This window comes from Mastigoproctus giganteus, chromosome 6 (assembly GCF_048544385.1).
Source record: "Mastigoproctus giganteus isolate SK-2022 chromosome 6, ASM4854438v1, whole genome shotgun sequence".
NCBI classification, from domain to species: Eukaryota; Metazoa; Arthropoda; class Arachnida; order Uropygi; family Thelyphonidae; genus Mastigoproctus; species Mastigoproctus giganteus.
The window spans coordinates 59442434-59462042 of record NC_143580.1 but is presented as its reverse complement, the minus strand read 5'-3'; the positions used below and the strand labels follow the sequence as shown (position 1 = coordinate 59462042).

General features: G+C 37.2%; 1 protein-coding gene across 1 annotated transcript in view; it reads right to left on the bottom strand.

The window, feature by feature from the left end:
* The window catches only part of na (sodium leak channel non-selective protein na), a 605671-nt gene that overhangs the window by 72476 nt on the left and 513586 nt on the right, over positions 1–19609 (bottom strand). The window contains exon 36 of the mRNA XM_090376183.1: positions 16818–16865. Within this exon, the coding sequence (XP_090232309.1) occupies positions 16818–16865 (48 nt within the window). The remainder of the gene's footprint in view (positions 1–16817; positions 16866–19609) is intronic.

The following is a 19609-nucleotide window of genomic DNA, read 5'->3' as shown; positions in this document are numbered from 1 at the left end:
TTACTATCTGTTTATGATAAATTGCACTAACAGAAATGCCCAATAAACAGGTGAGTGCTAATTGTTTTATGGTTGTGACCTCCAGAAATCCGACTGAACCACATGGTACGGTCGCAGACAATCGTAGGGTAAACTCCAGTGCTGCAGTCTCCTGCCCCGATTAAACGGCATGTTGTCCCAATTAAGTGAAGTAAACCTTGGCTATTTTTACGATTGGATTCTGTTTTTTAAGATTTGCCCCAAATAAACAGCTGCCCCGATTGACCGGAATTCACTGTATTTAGTATTTTTTACATAATACAATTGGATTTCTGGAATTTATATAAAGCAACATTTATTTGCCAGAATAATACTACAGAATAGTATTTTAAAATGTTGCTATATGAAGTTATAATTCCATTCGTTGAATGCTTCAATCTCAGTTAGTTATGGAAAAATTTAAAAAAACTTTTGAAACAGATGACATTCTGCTAGTAAGAGAAAGTAAAACGAATCTGAGAAATACTGATGTAGACCTAAGAATAAACTGGCTGAATCTCAAATCTGCCATGTCACAGCTGTTTTGGTGAAGGCTATACAAGAAAACCTGTAAGAAAGTTCTTTTTGACAGACATGATTAAACATAACTGTTTATATATAGGTCAAAAAAAGTATAGACATTGAGACAAGTATAGACAGTTCTATTTTCTGATGAGTCCCATTTTGAGGTTCAGGGTCAGAGAGGATAATACATCTTCAAATAGGCCTCTGGGGTTGGGAATATTCATATTCATAATAATTACACAATACACCAGCCGATGTTATAAATAGTGTTATGTTTATTAAAATTAAAATAAAACAAATTCCAATAAAAACTGATAAAAACTGACTGTACAATATAATATGAATTTAAACTGCAAAGAATTATTTACAATAAAACAATGTAGATGAAACACAGGATGATAAAAGCGCCAAAATACCGTAGCTTTCAGAGACATCCGCCTCCTTTTTCAACAGTGAGGCTTATCGTACGGCACATCCTTAAATATCATTGGAATTTTTATTGGAATTTATTTTATTTTAATTTTAATAAACATAATACTATTTATAACATCGGTTGGTGTATTGTGTAATTATTACGAAAATGAGGATAATACAGTAAACCTTCGATTTAACGAACTAATAAGGGAGAAGGGGTGTCTGTTAAATTGAATGTAACCTGGGGTGGGCATTTTTTATTGTTCTTAATGTAAAAAAAAAAAAAAAAAGCTTTAATACAATATACCGTACTGTATAATATAAAATTATTAAATTATAATAAAGAATATGTAGTATTCTGTTGTAAATATAAAATGTTGAAATTTGGCCTTTGATTTGGCCTTGGATATTAGAAACAGTTTGTTTTTTTATGCAGTAAATTTCACAAACATGTGCTACTGAGATGCCATGTTCTAATTTCTCAATTAACTCTAATTTCTGTGCCACATTTATGTTCACGCATTCTTTTAATTCCTCTATCACTTGATGACATTTTAAATTGTAAGGATTGCAAAATTATTTAATAAATAAAGTCAAAATTCAGAAATCACAGAAACACTCTGTATACAACCTGACTGCATGATAGCTTGCGGCAGACTGAGACCGAAACAAAGTGAGTCGGTAGCCCTGCAGTTTACTGTCCCGAGAGGCGCCTCCGTAGCCAGGTGGGAAGGGGCAACAGTGCGTAGCACACACTTCTTGATTAGACCGGGGTTCGAGTCCGTCACCACCAAATACGGAGGATGCGGAAAGGTCAGGGAATGACCACCGCATATCCCGGAGCAATATGGCCTTAGTTGCTAATGCTCCTAAAAAAAAAACAAATAACAATAATAATATTGTCCCGAGACATGTTCAGCTCACAAGTCACCGCCTGCTCTTACCTGTTATCTGTAATCTGAGAAAACAGCTATTTTAACATGTTTTAAGAAAAAATAAAAAAACAATTTCCTGAATTTGATTATAAAAATAAAAGTAGGTAATTATCAAAACAATAATGGAAATAGGTAATTATTATTAATTTTTAATTAACTGAAGTTTTGTATAACCTAAAAAATATAATATGGTCGAGATTAATATGTACATTACTGTATTATTATTTGTCCGGTCCGTTAAATCCGAAATCCGTTATATCGGGGTCCGTTAAATCGAGGGTTTACTGTATGTCTGGCAAGATACTGGAAAGCTGTCTGAAACTCACTTTTAACAAACAGAAAACATGACACGATAAGGTCGTTGACTATTCCTTACTGGAGGAATAGTCAATGACTGTCTGAACAGTCTACAAAATGAAAAGCCTTCTCTTCATTGCATCCAAGCCAACATGCCCTGCACTCGCCACTTTGATGCTCCAATTAATTACTGAGCATACTGGGAAAGGAGCCAGTGGTGTGTGCTTCAACTGCCTCCATTCATGCTGTTCTCTCCCACAAGCTGCGAAGAAGAAAATCGGGACTTTCAAGTGTCATTTTGTTAATTTAATCTAAACGTTACATTACACATTTATTTAATGTAATTTCATTTAATGCAATTTTTATGTCATCTTAATATTTTTATGTGACCTAATGCCATTATGGAAGTCACTGTATTGTCTTATTAATGTTTTTTGTCACTTGATGTTATTTCATTTAATTTGTTTTATGTCCTATATCACTTAATGGCAATTTATTTATTTCTGTAGTATATCTGCTAGTTATCATCTCTATAAGTGTTAACCCCTGGCCTTTTGGCAGTGAAGGGACATTGCAACACGATCCAATCATGTAACTGTCAGAATTGAAGGTAGTGCAAAAAAAGATTCTCTCACTATATTCTTCAGAATTAAAAAAAAAAGTTATATTTTTCTGAGAATAAATATTTTAAAAAAATGTGGATCAGTCATAAATATTAGCAGAAGCTTTTAAAAAATATCAAAATATAATAAGGAATTTGAGATTTTTGTGTTCCATATTCATGAAAGCACAGTACCTACAGAGTCGCACTGGACATAAATGCTTTACAAAGCACTGCTGAATTAATAAATTTTTGAGAAGATAATTATAAAATTTAATTTTATGCGAAATATAAATTTCAAAATGTGAGAAATTTTGCTGCACATATAGTCAGTATCCTCACATAAATATGTGAGGCTGATGGTGTTATAAGGACAGCATTACAAGAATTAACAGAAGTGGTACAAGAAGTACCACAAAACATCTGAGAATAATCTTTAATTATTTAATTTCATTAAGAAATTAACCCTTTGGAGGTTGCCATATATCTGTGAGATACATGAGTGATATTTTCTTTCATAATTTCAAGGTATAAACAAGTATGACCTTGAGTGTCCGTATAGCTTCAAGTAAATTTACCCTCTACAATTTCCACAAATGTTGTTACAACAGCTCTACCGGTATTAGTTTTTGTTTGATGTTTTCAGAACTCTGCTTTTTTGCATCTGTCAGTACAGCAACTCACTGTGATTATTTTTTGTTTCTATAAATATGAGTATGGATCATACAACAGTGAAAAAGTTTTATAATTTATCCAACCCTGACGATGTTGCAGAAGTAAGACTTTTTTTAGAGACAGATGATTCGGATAATAACAATGAAGTATATGATTTTGATGATGAAGGCGTTGTAGCTGATGAGGACTATGTTGGAACACATTCTGAAAACTCTGAAATAGAAATTGATGCTTCCAACAGTGAAGATAGCAAAGATACTGCCAATGGAAAAGATAAATTTTTTGTTGGAAAGACAAAAAAAAACAAAACAAAACCAAGTGGCTCTATATCCAAGAAGAAAACCACAAAATGTATTGTCCCAATTGGTATTAGTAAGAAAAGAAGGTAGACATGCAAAAACGGAGTATGATGCATGGAACTGTTTTATTGATGATGAAATATTGAACCTGGTATCAGTAAACACTAATAAATGCATAGAATCCATACAAGGCAATTACACCCACCAAAGAGATGGAAAAACAATGAACATTACAGAACTAAAGGCATTTTTTAGGTATAATTTATTTGGCCAGAATACTCAAGAATAACCAACAAAATTTAGAGGACCTAGTGGGCCTCTAAAAAAAAAATTCAGAAGATTTAGTGGGCTACAAATGGAATGGGTATAGAATGTTGCTGATTGACGATGCCTCTGCGAGGGTTCAAATTCCTTAATAATTGCATATGATTCGATGACAAGCAGACCCGTGGAGACTGCTTCAAGCTCAACAAGTTGGCAGCTGTGAGAGAAGTTATTATAAAATTTGTTGAAAACTACAAAGCTTGTTATTCCTTGGGGCAAAATGAAATGCTAGCCGGATTCAGGGGAAATTGTTGATTTAGGCAGTATATTCCCTCAAACCCTAATAAGTACAGCATTAAAATTTTTTGTATGGTTGATGCTCAAGTTTTATAACATTGAACCATGAAATTACTGCAGGGAAACAGCCTGAAGTCTGTACTGATTTAGCAACAAATCGGTAGATGTTGTGATGAAGCCTGCAGAACCTATCTTCAAGACTGGGTGTAATATCACTGCTGATAATTGGTTTTCTGACATTCAAAATAAGATTTGAATGTAAAAGATCTGAAGAAACAAAGGCCGTCATATGTTCATACGTTAAGAAAAAATAAGCCACAACTTCTATTCAAGTTCATTGCCACCAAAATCAGACGAGAGAAACCTAACTTGTTTGTGTTCGACACTGATTGCACAATAGACTCACATATTCCAAGAAAAGGGAAAAATGTTAACTGATTTCAAGTATGCATTTTGATAAAGCCATTTATCCAGATTCAAGAAAGCCTGAAATTATCTCACACTACAACAGCACCAAATTGGGTGTGGATGTTGTTGATAAAACAACTGCTATGTATAGTGTAGCAAGAAATTCAAAACACTGACCTATGGTTGTTTTTTATACCGTGCTGAATTTAAATGATCATAAATGCACAAATTATCCAAAAAAGAAACAAACAAGAGGCTCAATGCAGGAGGAAGTTTTTGGGAAACCTAGTCACCAGTCTTGGGTCTGAGGAGATAAGAAGATCAGATCATAATACTGGGATCTACAAGGCACTTCATTTGAAAGTGTAAGAGTTTCAACAAGCTTCGCATGCCAATGATCCCAAAGAGCCTGATACATCCATCGGAAAAAAGAGAAAACGCTATTCAACATGTTACTCTTCAAAAAAAAAAAAAAAAAAAAAAATCTAATTTTTCTAAGTTTTTCTGTAAGTGTTGCAATGTTCTTTTTTGCATAGAACATGCAGCAATGATATGTAGTAACTGCACTCAAATGCTGCAAAATGTTGATAATGATTAGTGTGAATGTTTTATTACATCATCTACCACATTTTGTTCTTGAACTAGAATTTCTATTTTGTTTTTATATTATAACATGATTTTCTCTTTTATTTAAAAGTGTACTCATATTTGAAATAAACTGAAATTACTTCAAGTTTTTTTTATTTAATTTCTAAAAATATGTATGTTAACAAATTAAGTTTAAAAACATTAACAAAATAATAAAATATAATTAAAACTTTCAACTAAGTGTGACACTATTTGAAAAATGCAAAAGCTATTAAAAAAATTGGCAGCGTATCTGGAAGATACATTGCAACCCACTGCTTTCTTAATGAGACCACAACCTCTGAAGGGTTGTAGTCCCATTTCAGAGATTAATTTGGAAAATCAATCAAGAGTTGCCATTTCAAAAAATTTCAACAGATATAGATAAATTAAATCAACACAGAGTAAAGTAAATTTCTTATTAAATAAATTTTGCTGCTATGGCAGAAATCAAGATTATAACTTTTCTCATGCAATCCCCCAAAACATTTTTGGTTTTAAAAAGTTACCTGGGACACTTCTAATTATTTATGGTCTTGGATTGTATATTGTTTTTGAAGCTCTTGTATTTCTTGTCGGAAATTAGCAGTTAATTGCTTTTTCAATATACAAGTAAAGTTTTGCCTGGAAGCCATCAAGCCATCAGGCTTATGTATTATATTCCTTACACATATGTTGTAAACAGAGGCCAGGTGTGGCTAAATTGTCACTATTTCATTTGATACAAGTTTTTAAAAACAAAATCAATAAATGATCTTTCTGATATATTTGTACTTGATCAAAAAAAAAAAATAAATAAAAATACTAATTTCTACCATTGTTCATTAATTCTAAACATAAGTGGTGAGGTATGACTGCACCTTAAGGGAGAAAAACAAGGAAAAACATTGGTGTAAGTATGTTTTAAGCCTTGTGAGACAAGAAGACAAACTCATCATTAAATCTAAATAGCATAAAACTTACCAATTTTGCTGTGTGGCAAGGTGCTGAGTCTTGTTGAAAAATGCAGTTGTGCACACCTGTGTGGTGATTCCTAATAATGGGTTTCAGGCACTTCTCCAAGATAGCAGTGTAGGTTTCTGCATTCACTGTTCCATTAATAAACTTAATTTGCCCCACCCCTTTCTTGTTATGCATCCCCAGACCACCTGACTGGCGGTCAGATGGTCTGGAGTCAGGATGGTATGCCTCAGATGGTCAGATGGTTACGTAGTCAGGATGGTATGCCTCCGATTTTCATCTTCTGACTTATCGCTTCCCATCCAAGCCATGCAGGTTGAATTTTGATTCGTCAGAAAAGATGACGGTGTTCCATTGCTCTTTTGTCCATGAAATATGTATTTTAGCCCAAACAAGTTGCTTCTTCCTCATTTGTTGAATCAACAAAGGCTTCTTGGAGCATGCAGACCACATTCCGAAAGTTGTCTTTGGATAGTTCATACACTTGTTTCAACACCAGAGGCTATCTCAAAGTCCAGTTTTAGATCAAGAGCACTAGCATGGCGATTATAAAGGCATAGTCATTTTGAATATCGATCTTGGAAAGGCATAGTCACTCTCTTATGGCCTAACCCATGTCTTCTCTTCACATTACTGGTTTCGTGCTTTAATTTCAGCACCCGGAGATACTGTTGACTGGTGGCAGTCTATTTTATCAGTGATAGCACGTGTAGAAAGCCCTTTCTGGGACAGAGCAACAGCTACACTTTTTTTTCTTGGTGTCAACTGAACATATGGAGCCTGCTTACACCTCTGCAAAACAGGATACTAATGAGTGTATATACCATACCAACACCATATTTATAGAAATGGCTGATGCAATACCTTGCAATTTCTGTCTGATGCAGTAGAAGCATTATCTGATGCAATACCTTTGCTTTGCAACAAACAAAATGACTGTAATCAAACAATAACTTATACGTTTCACTACAAATGTTACTTTTTTAAGGTGATGCAGTGTTTTTGTCCACCACTGTAAGTAAACAAACACCATGATATATTTTTTGGATAATAGTTGAAATTATTAATATGTACCAGATTTTGCCTTAATAGCTAGGTTCTTTTCAGATAAGCGGTTTTAAGTTTTTGTATATGGGTATAAAAAATGAAATTTCTTATCAAAGTAATATGCTCAAGTCTTTATGCACAGGGACCTTGAGAACTGTTTGGACAGAAATATTCAGGGAAATTAGGAAAGGAGGCTTTTTTTGGAGATAGTGAGATGACATGAAATATTTTTTACAATTGCTAATAAAGCAATGATTAATTAACTGATTGTTAGTAGTGACCTCCTCAAGGGTCTTAGATTTTTAGATTGGCCCAGATTTTTAAAGTCGTCTGCATAGCAGATAAACTGAACTTCAAAAAAGAAGGGGGAGGATTAAGGATGAGAAAAGTAAAGCTGAAAGGGTCCATTCTGTGAAATGCTGGCTGAAATGGTTTTACTATACATATCTGGCCCAGTGGAAAGGAACAGTGATATATCAATAAGTGAAGATAATAGAATGGAAAAGGTCACCTGAAATAGCATCAAACTAATTAAGAAGGAAAATAGTAAATGACTCAAAGGTTACTGCTGTCTTTAGCAATCAAAAATGGGCCATTCTTCAAAGCTATTACTACCTATTCTTTCTCTATCTATGCAATTTCACTATCAATACCTGTTGTTTTAGTTCTTCCACAATGTATCTTCATAATCTTCACAGGAAGATTGTGTTCTATGTTGAAAGATACAAATAAACATTTGGCACATTTGACATCATCATCATCACCAAGAAATGCAGCATATTTTTGCATTTCTTTCTATGCACTGCACAGTGTAATGCTTACAGTTGAAGCTGTCTTAATAGACCTCTACTTAACTGATGCTCCTACCTTCCTTCTTTAAAACATACTGTTGGATGGTTCACATCCGAAAGTATGTTTTAAAGAGGTTCAGTATATAAAGTTAAGTCTCTAAAACAAATTTCTGTGGATAGGATAGGTGTGAACAAGACAACTGTAAAAGATGGTAAAAAAAAAATAAATAAAAATAACAGGATTTTGCACCAGTTGCTTTCACAAGTGTCATAAGTTCTCACTCAACTTCAAAGAACCAAAATCAAAGATCGGTGAACAATGCATGAGTGTGGTTTATGCAAGAAAGACAACAGAGAACTGCAATCAGTAGACCAATTAAAAGCAGCATGAAAGGAAAAGCCTTGGTCTTCCATCAAAAGATTGATGGTGCAGAACATTTTATAGTGTTAGAAGAAATGTTATGGTATTAATGTATTGAGTATTAATGGGAGAGGTTATCTGCTGATAAGCTTGCTGCTCAAAAATTTACAGAAGATTTAAGTATATAAACAGGAAAAACCTGATTTAAAAAAAAAAAAAAAAAAACCTAGTTGTATTAATAGGCCACCAAAGAATTACCTCACCCTACCTGTGTACATTATGTCTGTAAATTGCATGTGCATTCTCTGGTCAGTTTCCTTGTTTTGCTTGATGAAAAAACCCAAGTTTCTGGTGAGGGGGGGACCTTGTTATTCTCATCTGAGACCGAGTATCACCCCAGGGTGTGCCAAGCCCCTACTCTGGTGAGTAGGGGCTTGGCACACCCAGGGTCCTGAGCCAGATATCATCATTCTTCTCTTTCTTGGTGATTCCTTTCTACTTCTCTCTCTCTCTCAGGGTGACTTGGGAATTTTTTTTGGCAAGTGCAGCATAAGCCTCAGGCTTCCTTGCACCATATGGCTGCTACTACTACTAATAATAATAAGGGGCACGATGGCTCAGTGGTTATCAGTGGTTACCAGCCTGATCTGGGTTCGAATGCTGCCTTGGCGGAAGCAAACGCGGCTCCATCTCACTGGGAGACCGGTATAATAATAGTAATCAATTAGACTAATAATAATAAATAAATTAATAGTAATAAAAATTAATAAAATAAAATAAAAACATTGTGAAAGTTGCTCCAAGGGACCTACCCACCACAAGGTCGGAGTGGCAGCAAAGGCAGATTCTGGCGCCATCTGGTGTCACTCCTGAGAACTACCACTGGACATAAATTGAAGCTAAACAGGTCGACCTCCATAAATGGATGATGTCGCAGCGAAATATTAATCGTACTGCATCGAGTGTGGCGCAGGATAAAGTCACTCACATTCAGACCTAAGGCAGAGGGGTCGGTTCGAAAAATCAGAGACGGTCTCCTGAGGAAGACAGCGGAGCGAGTGCCGCTGTCCCCCATATGGCTACCACAAGAGAAGGGCAAGACCATCCAGTCCCACCAGCTGGAAGGGCTTCCTGTGCAACTGCACTAATGACCACCCAGGAAGGGAGAAAACGGCAACACATGAAGTGGAGCATCGAAATGAATACACAGATCATGCAAGCATACTACAAAATAACGAAACTGGAGACCAATATGACAACTTATGGGGTGAGACTACATACCAAGTGGCTGGAACAATTCGCGAATATTCAGGTCACTAAACAGTGAATAGCAGACCAGAGAAGGATCATCATCACAAAGAACCTGATAGCTCCAGCAATCTTGAAAAAAATTAAGCAGGATGTAAGCAATCAACTACAAAGGATAAAGAATATGGAACCAGAGGAGAAAGAACATACTGCCACCAGAAGAAGAAATACAACCCGCAGCAACTGAAGTGGAAAGAGATGACGTTATGATATCCAGAATAGAGGATGAGTGGAAGAAGGCCCTGACAGAATTCGAAGGAATGGACCCCACAAAGACCTGCATAATACCGAAGCAGAGACCCAATAGAACCTCGTGGAGAGTCACAGACCACCTGAATCGGCACATAATACCACATTACCTCAACAGCAATGGTGCAACACTGGAGGCCATCCACACAGCCCTGTATTGTGCTGCAGTAGCAGATATGAGGATTAATGGAAGAGAAGCGAGAGACCAGCAGCAGAAGAACCGAAAAGAGAAGGAACCACCAGCTTGGGAAAGAAGACTTCAGCAGAAGATAGAAGAATTAAGAGTCAAGATAGGCCAATTGACCCAGTACCAACACGGCAATAGGAGTAAGAAATTAATTGGAAAAGTGAAGAGCATCCTCAAGAGAGACAGCATCCACAGCAAACATGAGACAAAAAATCAGAGAATAGGAGAGTACTTGGACACACAGAAGCAGAACCTCCTTGCCCTCAGATACAAAGATACAAAGAGAGCTCCCAGAGGAAAATAAACCGAATCTTCGATGAGGACCAAAGAGGCTTCTACAGGAATCTTGGAGAAGATGGGAAAGAAGGGAATGGACCACCTGAGAAGAAGAAGATTGAGGAGTTCTGGGGAAACATATGGAGCAGGGAAGTAAGACATAACAGCCGAGCCACCTGGACAGAACTAGAATGCAAGAAAACCAAGGACGTACAAGAAATGAGAAGGTGGGAGAAGAAGTAAAACAGACAATCAAGAACTCTCATAACTGGTGAACTCCAGGAATAGATAACATCCACAACTACTGGTACAAGAAGTTCACTTGTACATACAAGCATCTGGCAGAGCAGTTCATCCGAATGGTAAGGCACCCAGAGACAATCCCGAAGTTTCTCACTCAAGGAATCACATATCTGAAGTCTAAAGATGAAGATACAAGAAACCTGGCAAAATATAGGCCAATCACCTGCCTCCCAACAATGTACAAGATCCTGACCAGCTGCATAACCAGGTAGAGCCAAAACATAATGGCCGAACAGTAGAAAGGATGCAAGCGGCTGAGCAAATGATGCAAGGTGGAATTAACCATAGATGCCACGGTTATGGAGCAAGCCTACAAGAAGCGCTGCAACATGTACACAGCCTACATCGATTACTGCAAGGCCTTCAACTTGGTGCCTCATAGCTGGCTAATAGAGGCGCTGAACATCTATAAAGTCAATCTGATGGTGAAAAACTTCCTAGACAGTATACGAGAAAACGTATGGCGAAGTGGAGTACCACCATTAAGGTCGAAAACATTACAACAAGGCCAATCCCCATCAGGAGAGTAATCTTTCAGGGAGATGCCCTGAGCCCATTGTGGTTCTGTCTAGCACTTAACCTGCTATCCACCATGCTCAACAGTACAAGTACAGATATAATCTCAAAGAAGGAAGGAAGGAAGAACCTGTACACCCTCACCCACCTGATGTACATGGATGACATCAAGCTCTACGTGGGAACCGAGAAGCACCTCCAGCAACTACTCCAGATCACCAAAGAATTCAGCAATAATATTAGGATGGAATTTGGTCTAGACAAATGCAAGACCTACGGATTGCCCCAGGGAAAATTAGTCATTCGAAACTAGCAGCTGCAGACTGTTAAAGAGATCGAAGTCATGGCAGAGAGAGGGGCCTACAAATACTTGGGGATGATGCAGGCTCAGCAGTTACAGCACAAGGTAATTAAGGCCTGCCTGACCAAAAAAAAACCATCAGAGACTCAGAAGCCTGCTGAAAGCAAAGCGGAATGGAGGGAACACAGTTAAAGCCATAAACACCTATGCAGTCCCAGTGCTAACATACTACTTCAGAGTCATAGATTGGACTAACAATGAGCTGGAGGATATCATGAGAAAGATAAGGACAATGATGACCAAGAGTCGCCAACACCAAGCGAAGTCGGCTGTCTGTGGAGAGACTGACAATTGCCCGGGAAGAAGGAGGAAGGGGCCTGATAGACCTCATTGAGCAACAGAAGACAGCGATAGTTAACCTGAAGGGTTAGTTCTAGAAACACACAGTAGCACTCCACCAGGCCATAAGGAAGATAGACAAGCAGTATACCCCACTCAACCTAAGCGAGGAGTCCCACCCACAACCAGAAGGTACAAACGAAGCTAGAAAGATGGGCAGAGAAGACACTCCATGGCAGACACTACAATGATCTCCATCAAGATCACACAGATAAAATTGCTTCCAATGCATGGCTCACGAGCGGGGACGTTCTTCCCCGAGACTGAAGAATTCATGCTCGCCATCTAAGATCCATCTAAGACGCCATCTAAGAACCAGACATCGCCAAGGAGCCCGGAGTGTCCGATGGACACATGTCAATGATGCCACCTGGCCTCAGAAACTATCCAACACATCACCGTGGGGTGCAAGGTGATCACCCAGACTGAGTACTTTCATAGACACAACCAGGTAGTCAGGATAATACATCAGAAGCTAGCAAGGAAGTACCAGCTGATTGAAGAAAGTGTACCGTACTACAAGTACAAACCCCAGGCAGTACTAGACCTCAACCCACAAGCTGTACTGGGACAGCGCCATAATAACGGATAAGACAATCCTGCACAACAGACCAGACATAACCCTAGTGAGCAAGAAGGAAAAGGCTATCTATCTGATTGACTTAGCGGTACCAAACACTGGCAACCTGCAGAAAACCCATGGGGAAAAAATCAGGAAGTGCATGAACCTAAGACGGGAGATCAAAGAGATGTGGCATATGCAACAAGTAACAACCATTCCGATCATAGTGTCAACCACAGGTATGGTGCCAAAGACCCTGCATAATAGCCTAGCAGCAATAGGCCTCCCAGACAACCCCTCAAGGAACTCCAGAAAGTCACAATCCTGAACACCTGTAGGATAGTCAGAGAGTTCCTCCACCAACAGTAATACCAGACATAACAATAACTACCCTGTGTAGTTGGTAGCAATACCCGTCACGAAGTGGAACCCCCAATAAGGGAGAAATAATATAAGAGCAATAATAATAATAACTCAGCCACAGAGTGAAAAAAAAAAAAAAAAAAAAAAAAAAAAAAACTTAAAAAAGTTCCTTGTGTCATTGACAGGATTCCAAACTGCCTTTTTCCACATGAGGTAGGAAGGACAGTGATTATAACCACTGTGCCATGTGAAGACTGAGAGAAAAACTTCTTGAACAACAACTCTATAATACGGACAAAACAGGTCTAAATTATAAGATATCTACAAAAATAATGGTAAAAAAAGGAGAGTGCAACAGCAGGATACAAAATATCCAAAGGAAGAATCATGATAGTTGCCTGCAGCAATGCAACTGGAACTCATAAACTCCAACTTTTTTTTTTTTTGTTGGTAAATCAACTAATCCTAGAGCTTTTAAAAGACAAATAAATTTTTCATCTTTACCAGTTTATTACCACTCATAAAAATCAGCATGGTTGGAGTCTGCATTATTTACAATATGTTTTTTTCATGAATTTGTGCTTTCTTAAAGAAAATATACTTATCTGAAAAGGCTATTCTCTTTCTGGATAATGCAACTTCAAGAAGCACTGCAACATGTTCAAATTCCAATTGTGAAAAGGGGACATAAAAGTTTTTATGATTTTATTTAACATCCATGAGATAGCCTATGGATCACGGATTGTAGAATGTCTCAAGAGACAACACAGGTTAAAATTTTTTGAGATCATTTCGGTAAAAAATGGAAGACACTGATATAGGTTTTACAGAGCATTAAAAGTCAGCATCATTGTGTTTACAATATAGCACTAGCATGGAACGAAATTTGAAGTTCATGATTTAGTAAACCTTGGAGAAAACCTTGGCCTGAGTTTGACAATGATAATGAATGTTCTAAACTACAAGAAGATAATGAAGAACACAGTTTATTATCTGATTTCATGCAAATTGTAGGTTCCAAAGATTTACATTAAGAAGACATACAACAATGGATTCAACAATGTTTTCCAACAAATTACCTATTTGTTGGAAAATGAAATTATTGTCAATGTAGATATCACATATACAGAGTGACAGAAACAGATCAGGGGCCAAAAATTTCTCATGCAGCTGCAAAAAAATGCCCAAATACAGCGTTACATTACATTCAATAACTATCAACGATAACAGCTATTGTTGATTTTTCAACAATCAACAACGTGAATTATATAGGGACCATGCTGCAAAACATCACATTATTTCATCTTTAATTTTTAAAAAATAAGAGGAAATGATGCAATATTCTTTTTCAAAATTAAAAAAAATTTTTTTTTTCAGATCATTTTTTCAGATCAGCTGATTTCATGTAACTAAATGTATATGTACAGGGTTGTTAAAATTAAAGTATCCCTATATAGAAGGCTCTGGAGCAAGTTCTAAGGCTCATACTGAAGATAAATTTGGACAACAAGTACAATAAAGAATGCACTCATCATTAATTGGAAAAAAAAAATTTGTCACTATATGGCACTGTGGCAATACAAATCAGTTGAAAAGCACTACAATTGTTCAATGTGTCCTCCATTTTGGTCAACAACAGTTTCCATTCGAAGAACAGCATTTCTACAGCCGAACATAACATGTCAACTGGAATAGCCAGCACATGACGTCTAATGCTGTCCTTCAGATCTGCCAGAGTTTGACAGCCTTCCCAATACACCTGGTTCTTCAAAAAACCCGGCAACTAGAAGTCGCATGGGGTGAGATCCGGTGATCGGGGTGGCCAAGATGTCTGGAAACAATGGCTGATGACCCATTCGTCTGTAAAGTACCTTAGTAATCTTTGGACACAACGGTGGATGTGGGGTGGCCCACCATCTTGCATGAATATGATATCCTGAAGGCACCCACGTTGCAGCTCTGGTATTGCGAAATTTGCCAACATATCATAATATCGCTGTCCAGTGACGGAACAGGTGCGCGGTCCAGTCGGTGTTACCTGTTCAAAAAAATATGGCCCAATCATGAATGTGGCTGTAAATACACACCACACTGTCACTTTTGGAGAATGCAATGGGATCTCTTGGATGGCTTGAAGGTTTTCTGTTGCCCAAATGCAACAGTTGTGTATATTCACTTGTCCATTTAAGCAGAAGTGGGCTTCATCACTCCAAAAGATGTTCCATGGCCAAGTGTATCCACTGTCATTCGCACCAGAAACTGAAGTGCGTGTATGAAACGAATATCTGCATCACCATGCTTTAGCTGCTACAGCATATGCATCTTGTAAGGATAGTACCACAACACCTGATGCATTACTAGCCTTAAAGTGGCTAGTACAGCCGGCAAGTAACATCAGTTACAACAGACAACAAGAGCTAGATCAACACACTAATCAGAGGACCACTGTATCACAACATGCAAATTGTGCAATGCAGTAGGTATAGGGTTGTTGTTGTTATTTGGTTTTTAGGAGCATTAGCAACTAAGGCCATATTTCTCCGGGGATATGTGGTGGTCATTCCCTGACCTTTCCGCATCCTCCGTATTTGGTGGTCACGGGCTTGAACCCTGGTCTAATCAAGAAGCTACACACTGCTGCTCCTGCCCACCTGGCTATGGAGGCGCCTAGGTATAGGGAAAACTGCTGTGTAACCATCATAAAGGAACTAGGTTACAACAAGGTTTGTGCCTGGTGGGTCCGAAAATGCTGATATGAGCACAAAGGCCAGAAATTCATCTGTATGGAACTTCTCCAGTGCTACAAGAGTGAAGGAGAGGTTTTTCTTTAATGCATAGTGCGTTAGTTGTCTTGGCACCAGGGGTTCCCCCCATCTCCGCGAATTCACAGTCAGGTGACAAAACCGGGTCCACCGTTATGACCCTGAAACGAAGAGACAATCGAAGGAGTGGCAATATCAAAATCCACCATGCAAGAAGTTCAAAAGACAGTCTTCTATCGGTAAAGTCATGGCGACAGTGTTTTAGAACAAAGATGGGGTCTTGCTTGTGGACTTCTTGGAGCATGGCACCACAACAACTCAGATCGATATGTGGAAACGTTGAAAGCCTGCATCTGTAGAGTTCGAATGGACCAGGTTCTTCTTCTCCACGATAACACGACTCCACACCAGTCTGCACATGATGGAGGCCATTGAAAAACTGGGGTGCACTGTTCTTCCTCATCCCTCTCATAGCTCAGATCTTGCACATTCTGACTAACACTTCAGCCTGCTGAAGGATGCACTGCGTGGAATCCATTTTGTGGATGACGACGCCTAAGCACAGTGTTTGTGAAGCCCTTCAGAGCAAGAGTAAGAACTTTTACAGGATTGGAATACAGCATCTGACTCAGAGATGGCAGAAGTGCATAGAAAATGATGGTGACTTTATGGAAAAATAACAGTGTGTTTATTAATGACTGAGGATTAATTGATGTACAAGGCATAGATGTATGAATTAAATTTTCTGAGGAAAAATATAGGATGCATTATTTTTGTACCACTCCTTATAATTTTATTACATTATTTTTGTACCACTCCTTATAATTTTATTATTCTTTTCTATAAAAAAATGATGGAGAAACTCTTTGTCACCAACTAGATTGCAATAGGAATGTTTATAAAATTAAGTAAAAATTGTGGATTCTCTTACCAGCTATGCTTTGATAAGCATCTTAAAACTTACATGGTGTAATAGTGCATTTATTTTATTCAACTTCCAATAATGCTAACCATGTATCATCTTCCTTTCAGGCAAATGAGTAATCATATTTTCAGTGACGTTCATACATACCTTGAGCAATCTAAGAAGGAATTTAACTCTTCTTATTGGAATCAAACCCTATCAAAATAGAATAAATTAAAATTTTAAAAAAATATATGAAAATTATAATTGTAAAATCAAATTGAGGCTTTAAAATGGTCAAATATAAATTATATATAAAAAAAAACTAAACTAAAAATAAACAGCAATAAAACAGAAACTTATAAGAGTATTTTATATCTTATACTTGGAATAAAATTATATGATGGAGTGAAAATAATGTTCTGAATAAGCAACACACACAATTAAGAGAGATGTGGATACTGATAATGTATATTAAAATTTATAATAAATTTTCCCTTGTAACAGAATTCAATATGAGCTTTTATAGTATAGTGGAGCTGTTACTGACTATTTGACTGGAAAAGTCTGTGGCTGATTCTTGCTATATTGAGTGGGGGAAGGCCTGCAGCCCTGGACCTCAAAATTTACTTAAACAGAAAATAACACAACATATAGTAAAGCATGCTCATCTATGACCACAAAATTTCAAATTTAAAAAATTGTGCCAACCACTGGGCCCTTTAGTGTGCTTAAATGGGCTGTCATTGTGAATATCTATTATGTGCCTTTTCAAGAGGGACTGAATCAGCTGGTCTCACCCACAAGCACCAAGCTTTATACCTCCAATAAACAGGCAAATTGACTAGAGAATTTCAGGTATAGAACACTTAAGTGTTCTATACCTGAAAATAAATTATGGCTTTGTCACTGATTTTAGTTAAAAATATTCCGGTTTTACATTTCTTTTAATGTTGCAGCAGTAACTCCTGTTATTAGAAGCATAATTTATCAACAAACAGAAAAGAAAGCTGTGTACTCTTTGTGGTAATTTTTCTGGACCAGAGTTTCTTAACTTTTTAAACTCAAATGTACTTTTCATACCAAAATATATATATATATTTATAAATTTTTAAAATAATTAAATGCACTTGGCATAATACTTTAAGAGTTTAATATCTATATAATATCGGTGTTTAGATACACCATAGACACTCTTAAAAAACTACATAGTAGTTGTTGTGGGCATCATTTGCTCTTTCTCATATTGTGCTCTGCCTTCACGACGAGTTGCCATGATACTGCACTACCTCAATAAGTAACTCTTCACTAATAGAGAAGACTATTGTTACTTATTCTCAGTGAGTACCACCACCCAGACATGTTTCAAGGCTATTGGCCTATCATCAGTGGGTGGGCAGGTACCCTAGTATTGCAGACATGACGACCCAGTTGTGAAGTTAATCGCACAATATGCTGCTGCTGCATAAGCTTGCTTTCTTGCATCAAATGCCTCTACTATTGCTAATGCTAATGCTAATATGAGAGATGCCAAAAGGTGTATAAGATAATATTTAAAATAATTAAATGAACTTGGCATAATACTTTAAGAGTTTAATATCTATATAATATTGGTGTTTAGATACACCATAGACACTCTTAAAAAACTACATAGTAGTTGTTGTGGGCATCATTTGCTCTTTCTCATATTGTGCTCTGCCTTCACGACGAGTTGCCATGATACTGCACTACCTCAAATAAGTAACACTTCACTAATAGAGAAGACTATTGTTACTTATTCTCAGTGAGTACCACCACCCAGACATGTTTCAAGGCTATTGGCCTATCAAACACCGATATTATATAGATATTAAACTCTTAAAGTATTATGCCAAGTGCATTTAATTATTTTAAATATTATCTTATACACCTTTTGGCATCTCTCATATTGTGCGATTAACTTCACAACTGGGTCGTCATGTCTGCAATACTAGGGTACCTGCCCACCCACTGATGATAGGCCAATAGCCTTGAAACATGTCTGGGTGGTGGTACTCACTGAGAATAAGTAACAATAGTCTTCTCTATTAGTGAAGCGTTACTTATTTGAGGTAGTGCAGTATCATGGCAACTCGTCGTGAAGGCTGAAGGCAGAGCACAATATGAGAAAGAGCAAATGATGCCCACAACAACTACTATGTAGTTTTTTAAGAGTATCTATGGTGTATCTAAACACCGATATTATATAGATATTAAACTCTTAAAGTATTATGCCAAGTGCATTTAATTATTTTAAATATTATCTTATACACCTTTTGGCATCTCTCATATTGTGCGATTAACTTCACAACTGGGTCGTCATGTCTGCAATACTAGGGTACCTGCCCACCCACTGATGATAGGCCAATAGCCTTGAAACATGTCTGGGTGGTGGTACTCACTGAGAATAAGTAACAATAGTCTTCTCTATTAGTGAAGAGTTACTTATTGAGGTAGTGCAGTATCATGGCAACTCGTCGTGAAGGCAGAGCACAATATGAGAAAGAGCAAATGATGCCCACAACAACTACTATATAGTTTTTTAAGAGTGTCTATGGTGTATCTAAACACCGATATATATATATATTTATACATTGCATTTAAAAAATTTAATTGAGAAAAATTTATCTCAAGATTGGTTGGTTAGTTATTTGGTTTTTAGGAGCATTAGCAACTAAGGCCACATTGCTCCGGGATATGCGGTGGTCATTCCCTGACCTTTCCACATCCTCCGTATTTGGTTGTCACGGGCTCAAACCCCAGTCTAATCAAGAAGCATGTGCTACGCACTGCCAATCCTGCCCACCTGGCTATGGAGGCGCTTATCTCAAGAGAAGTTCTAGTTGTTTCGTAAGTTTCTCTGATGAACCCCACATCAGTATTAAACATGATAAACCAAAAAACATTGGAAATACAAAACATCGAACTATGCATATTACATG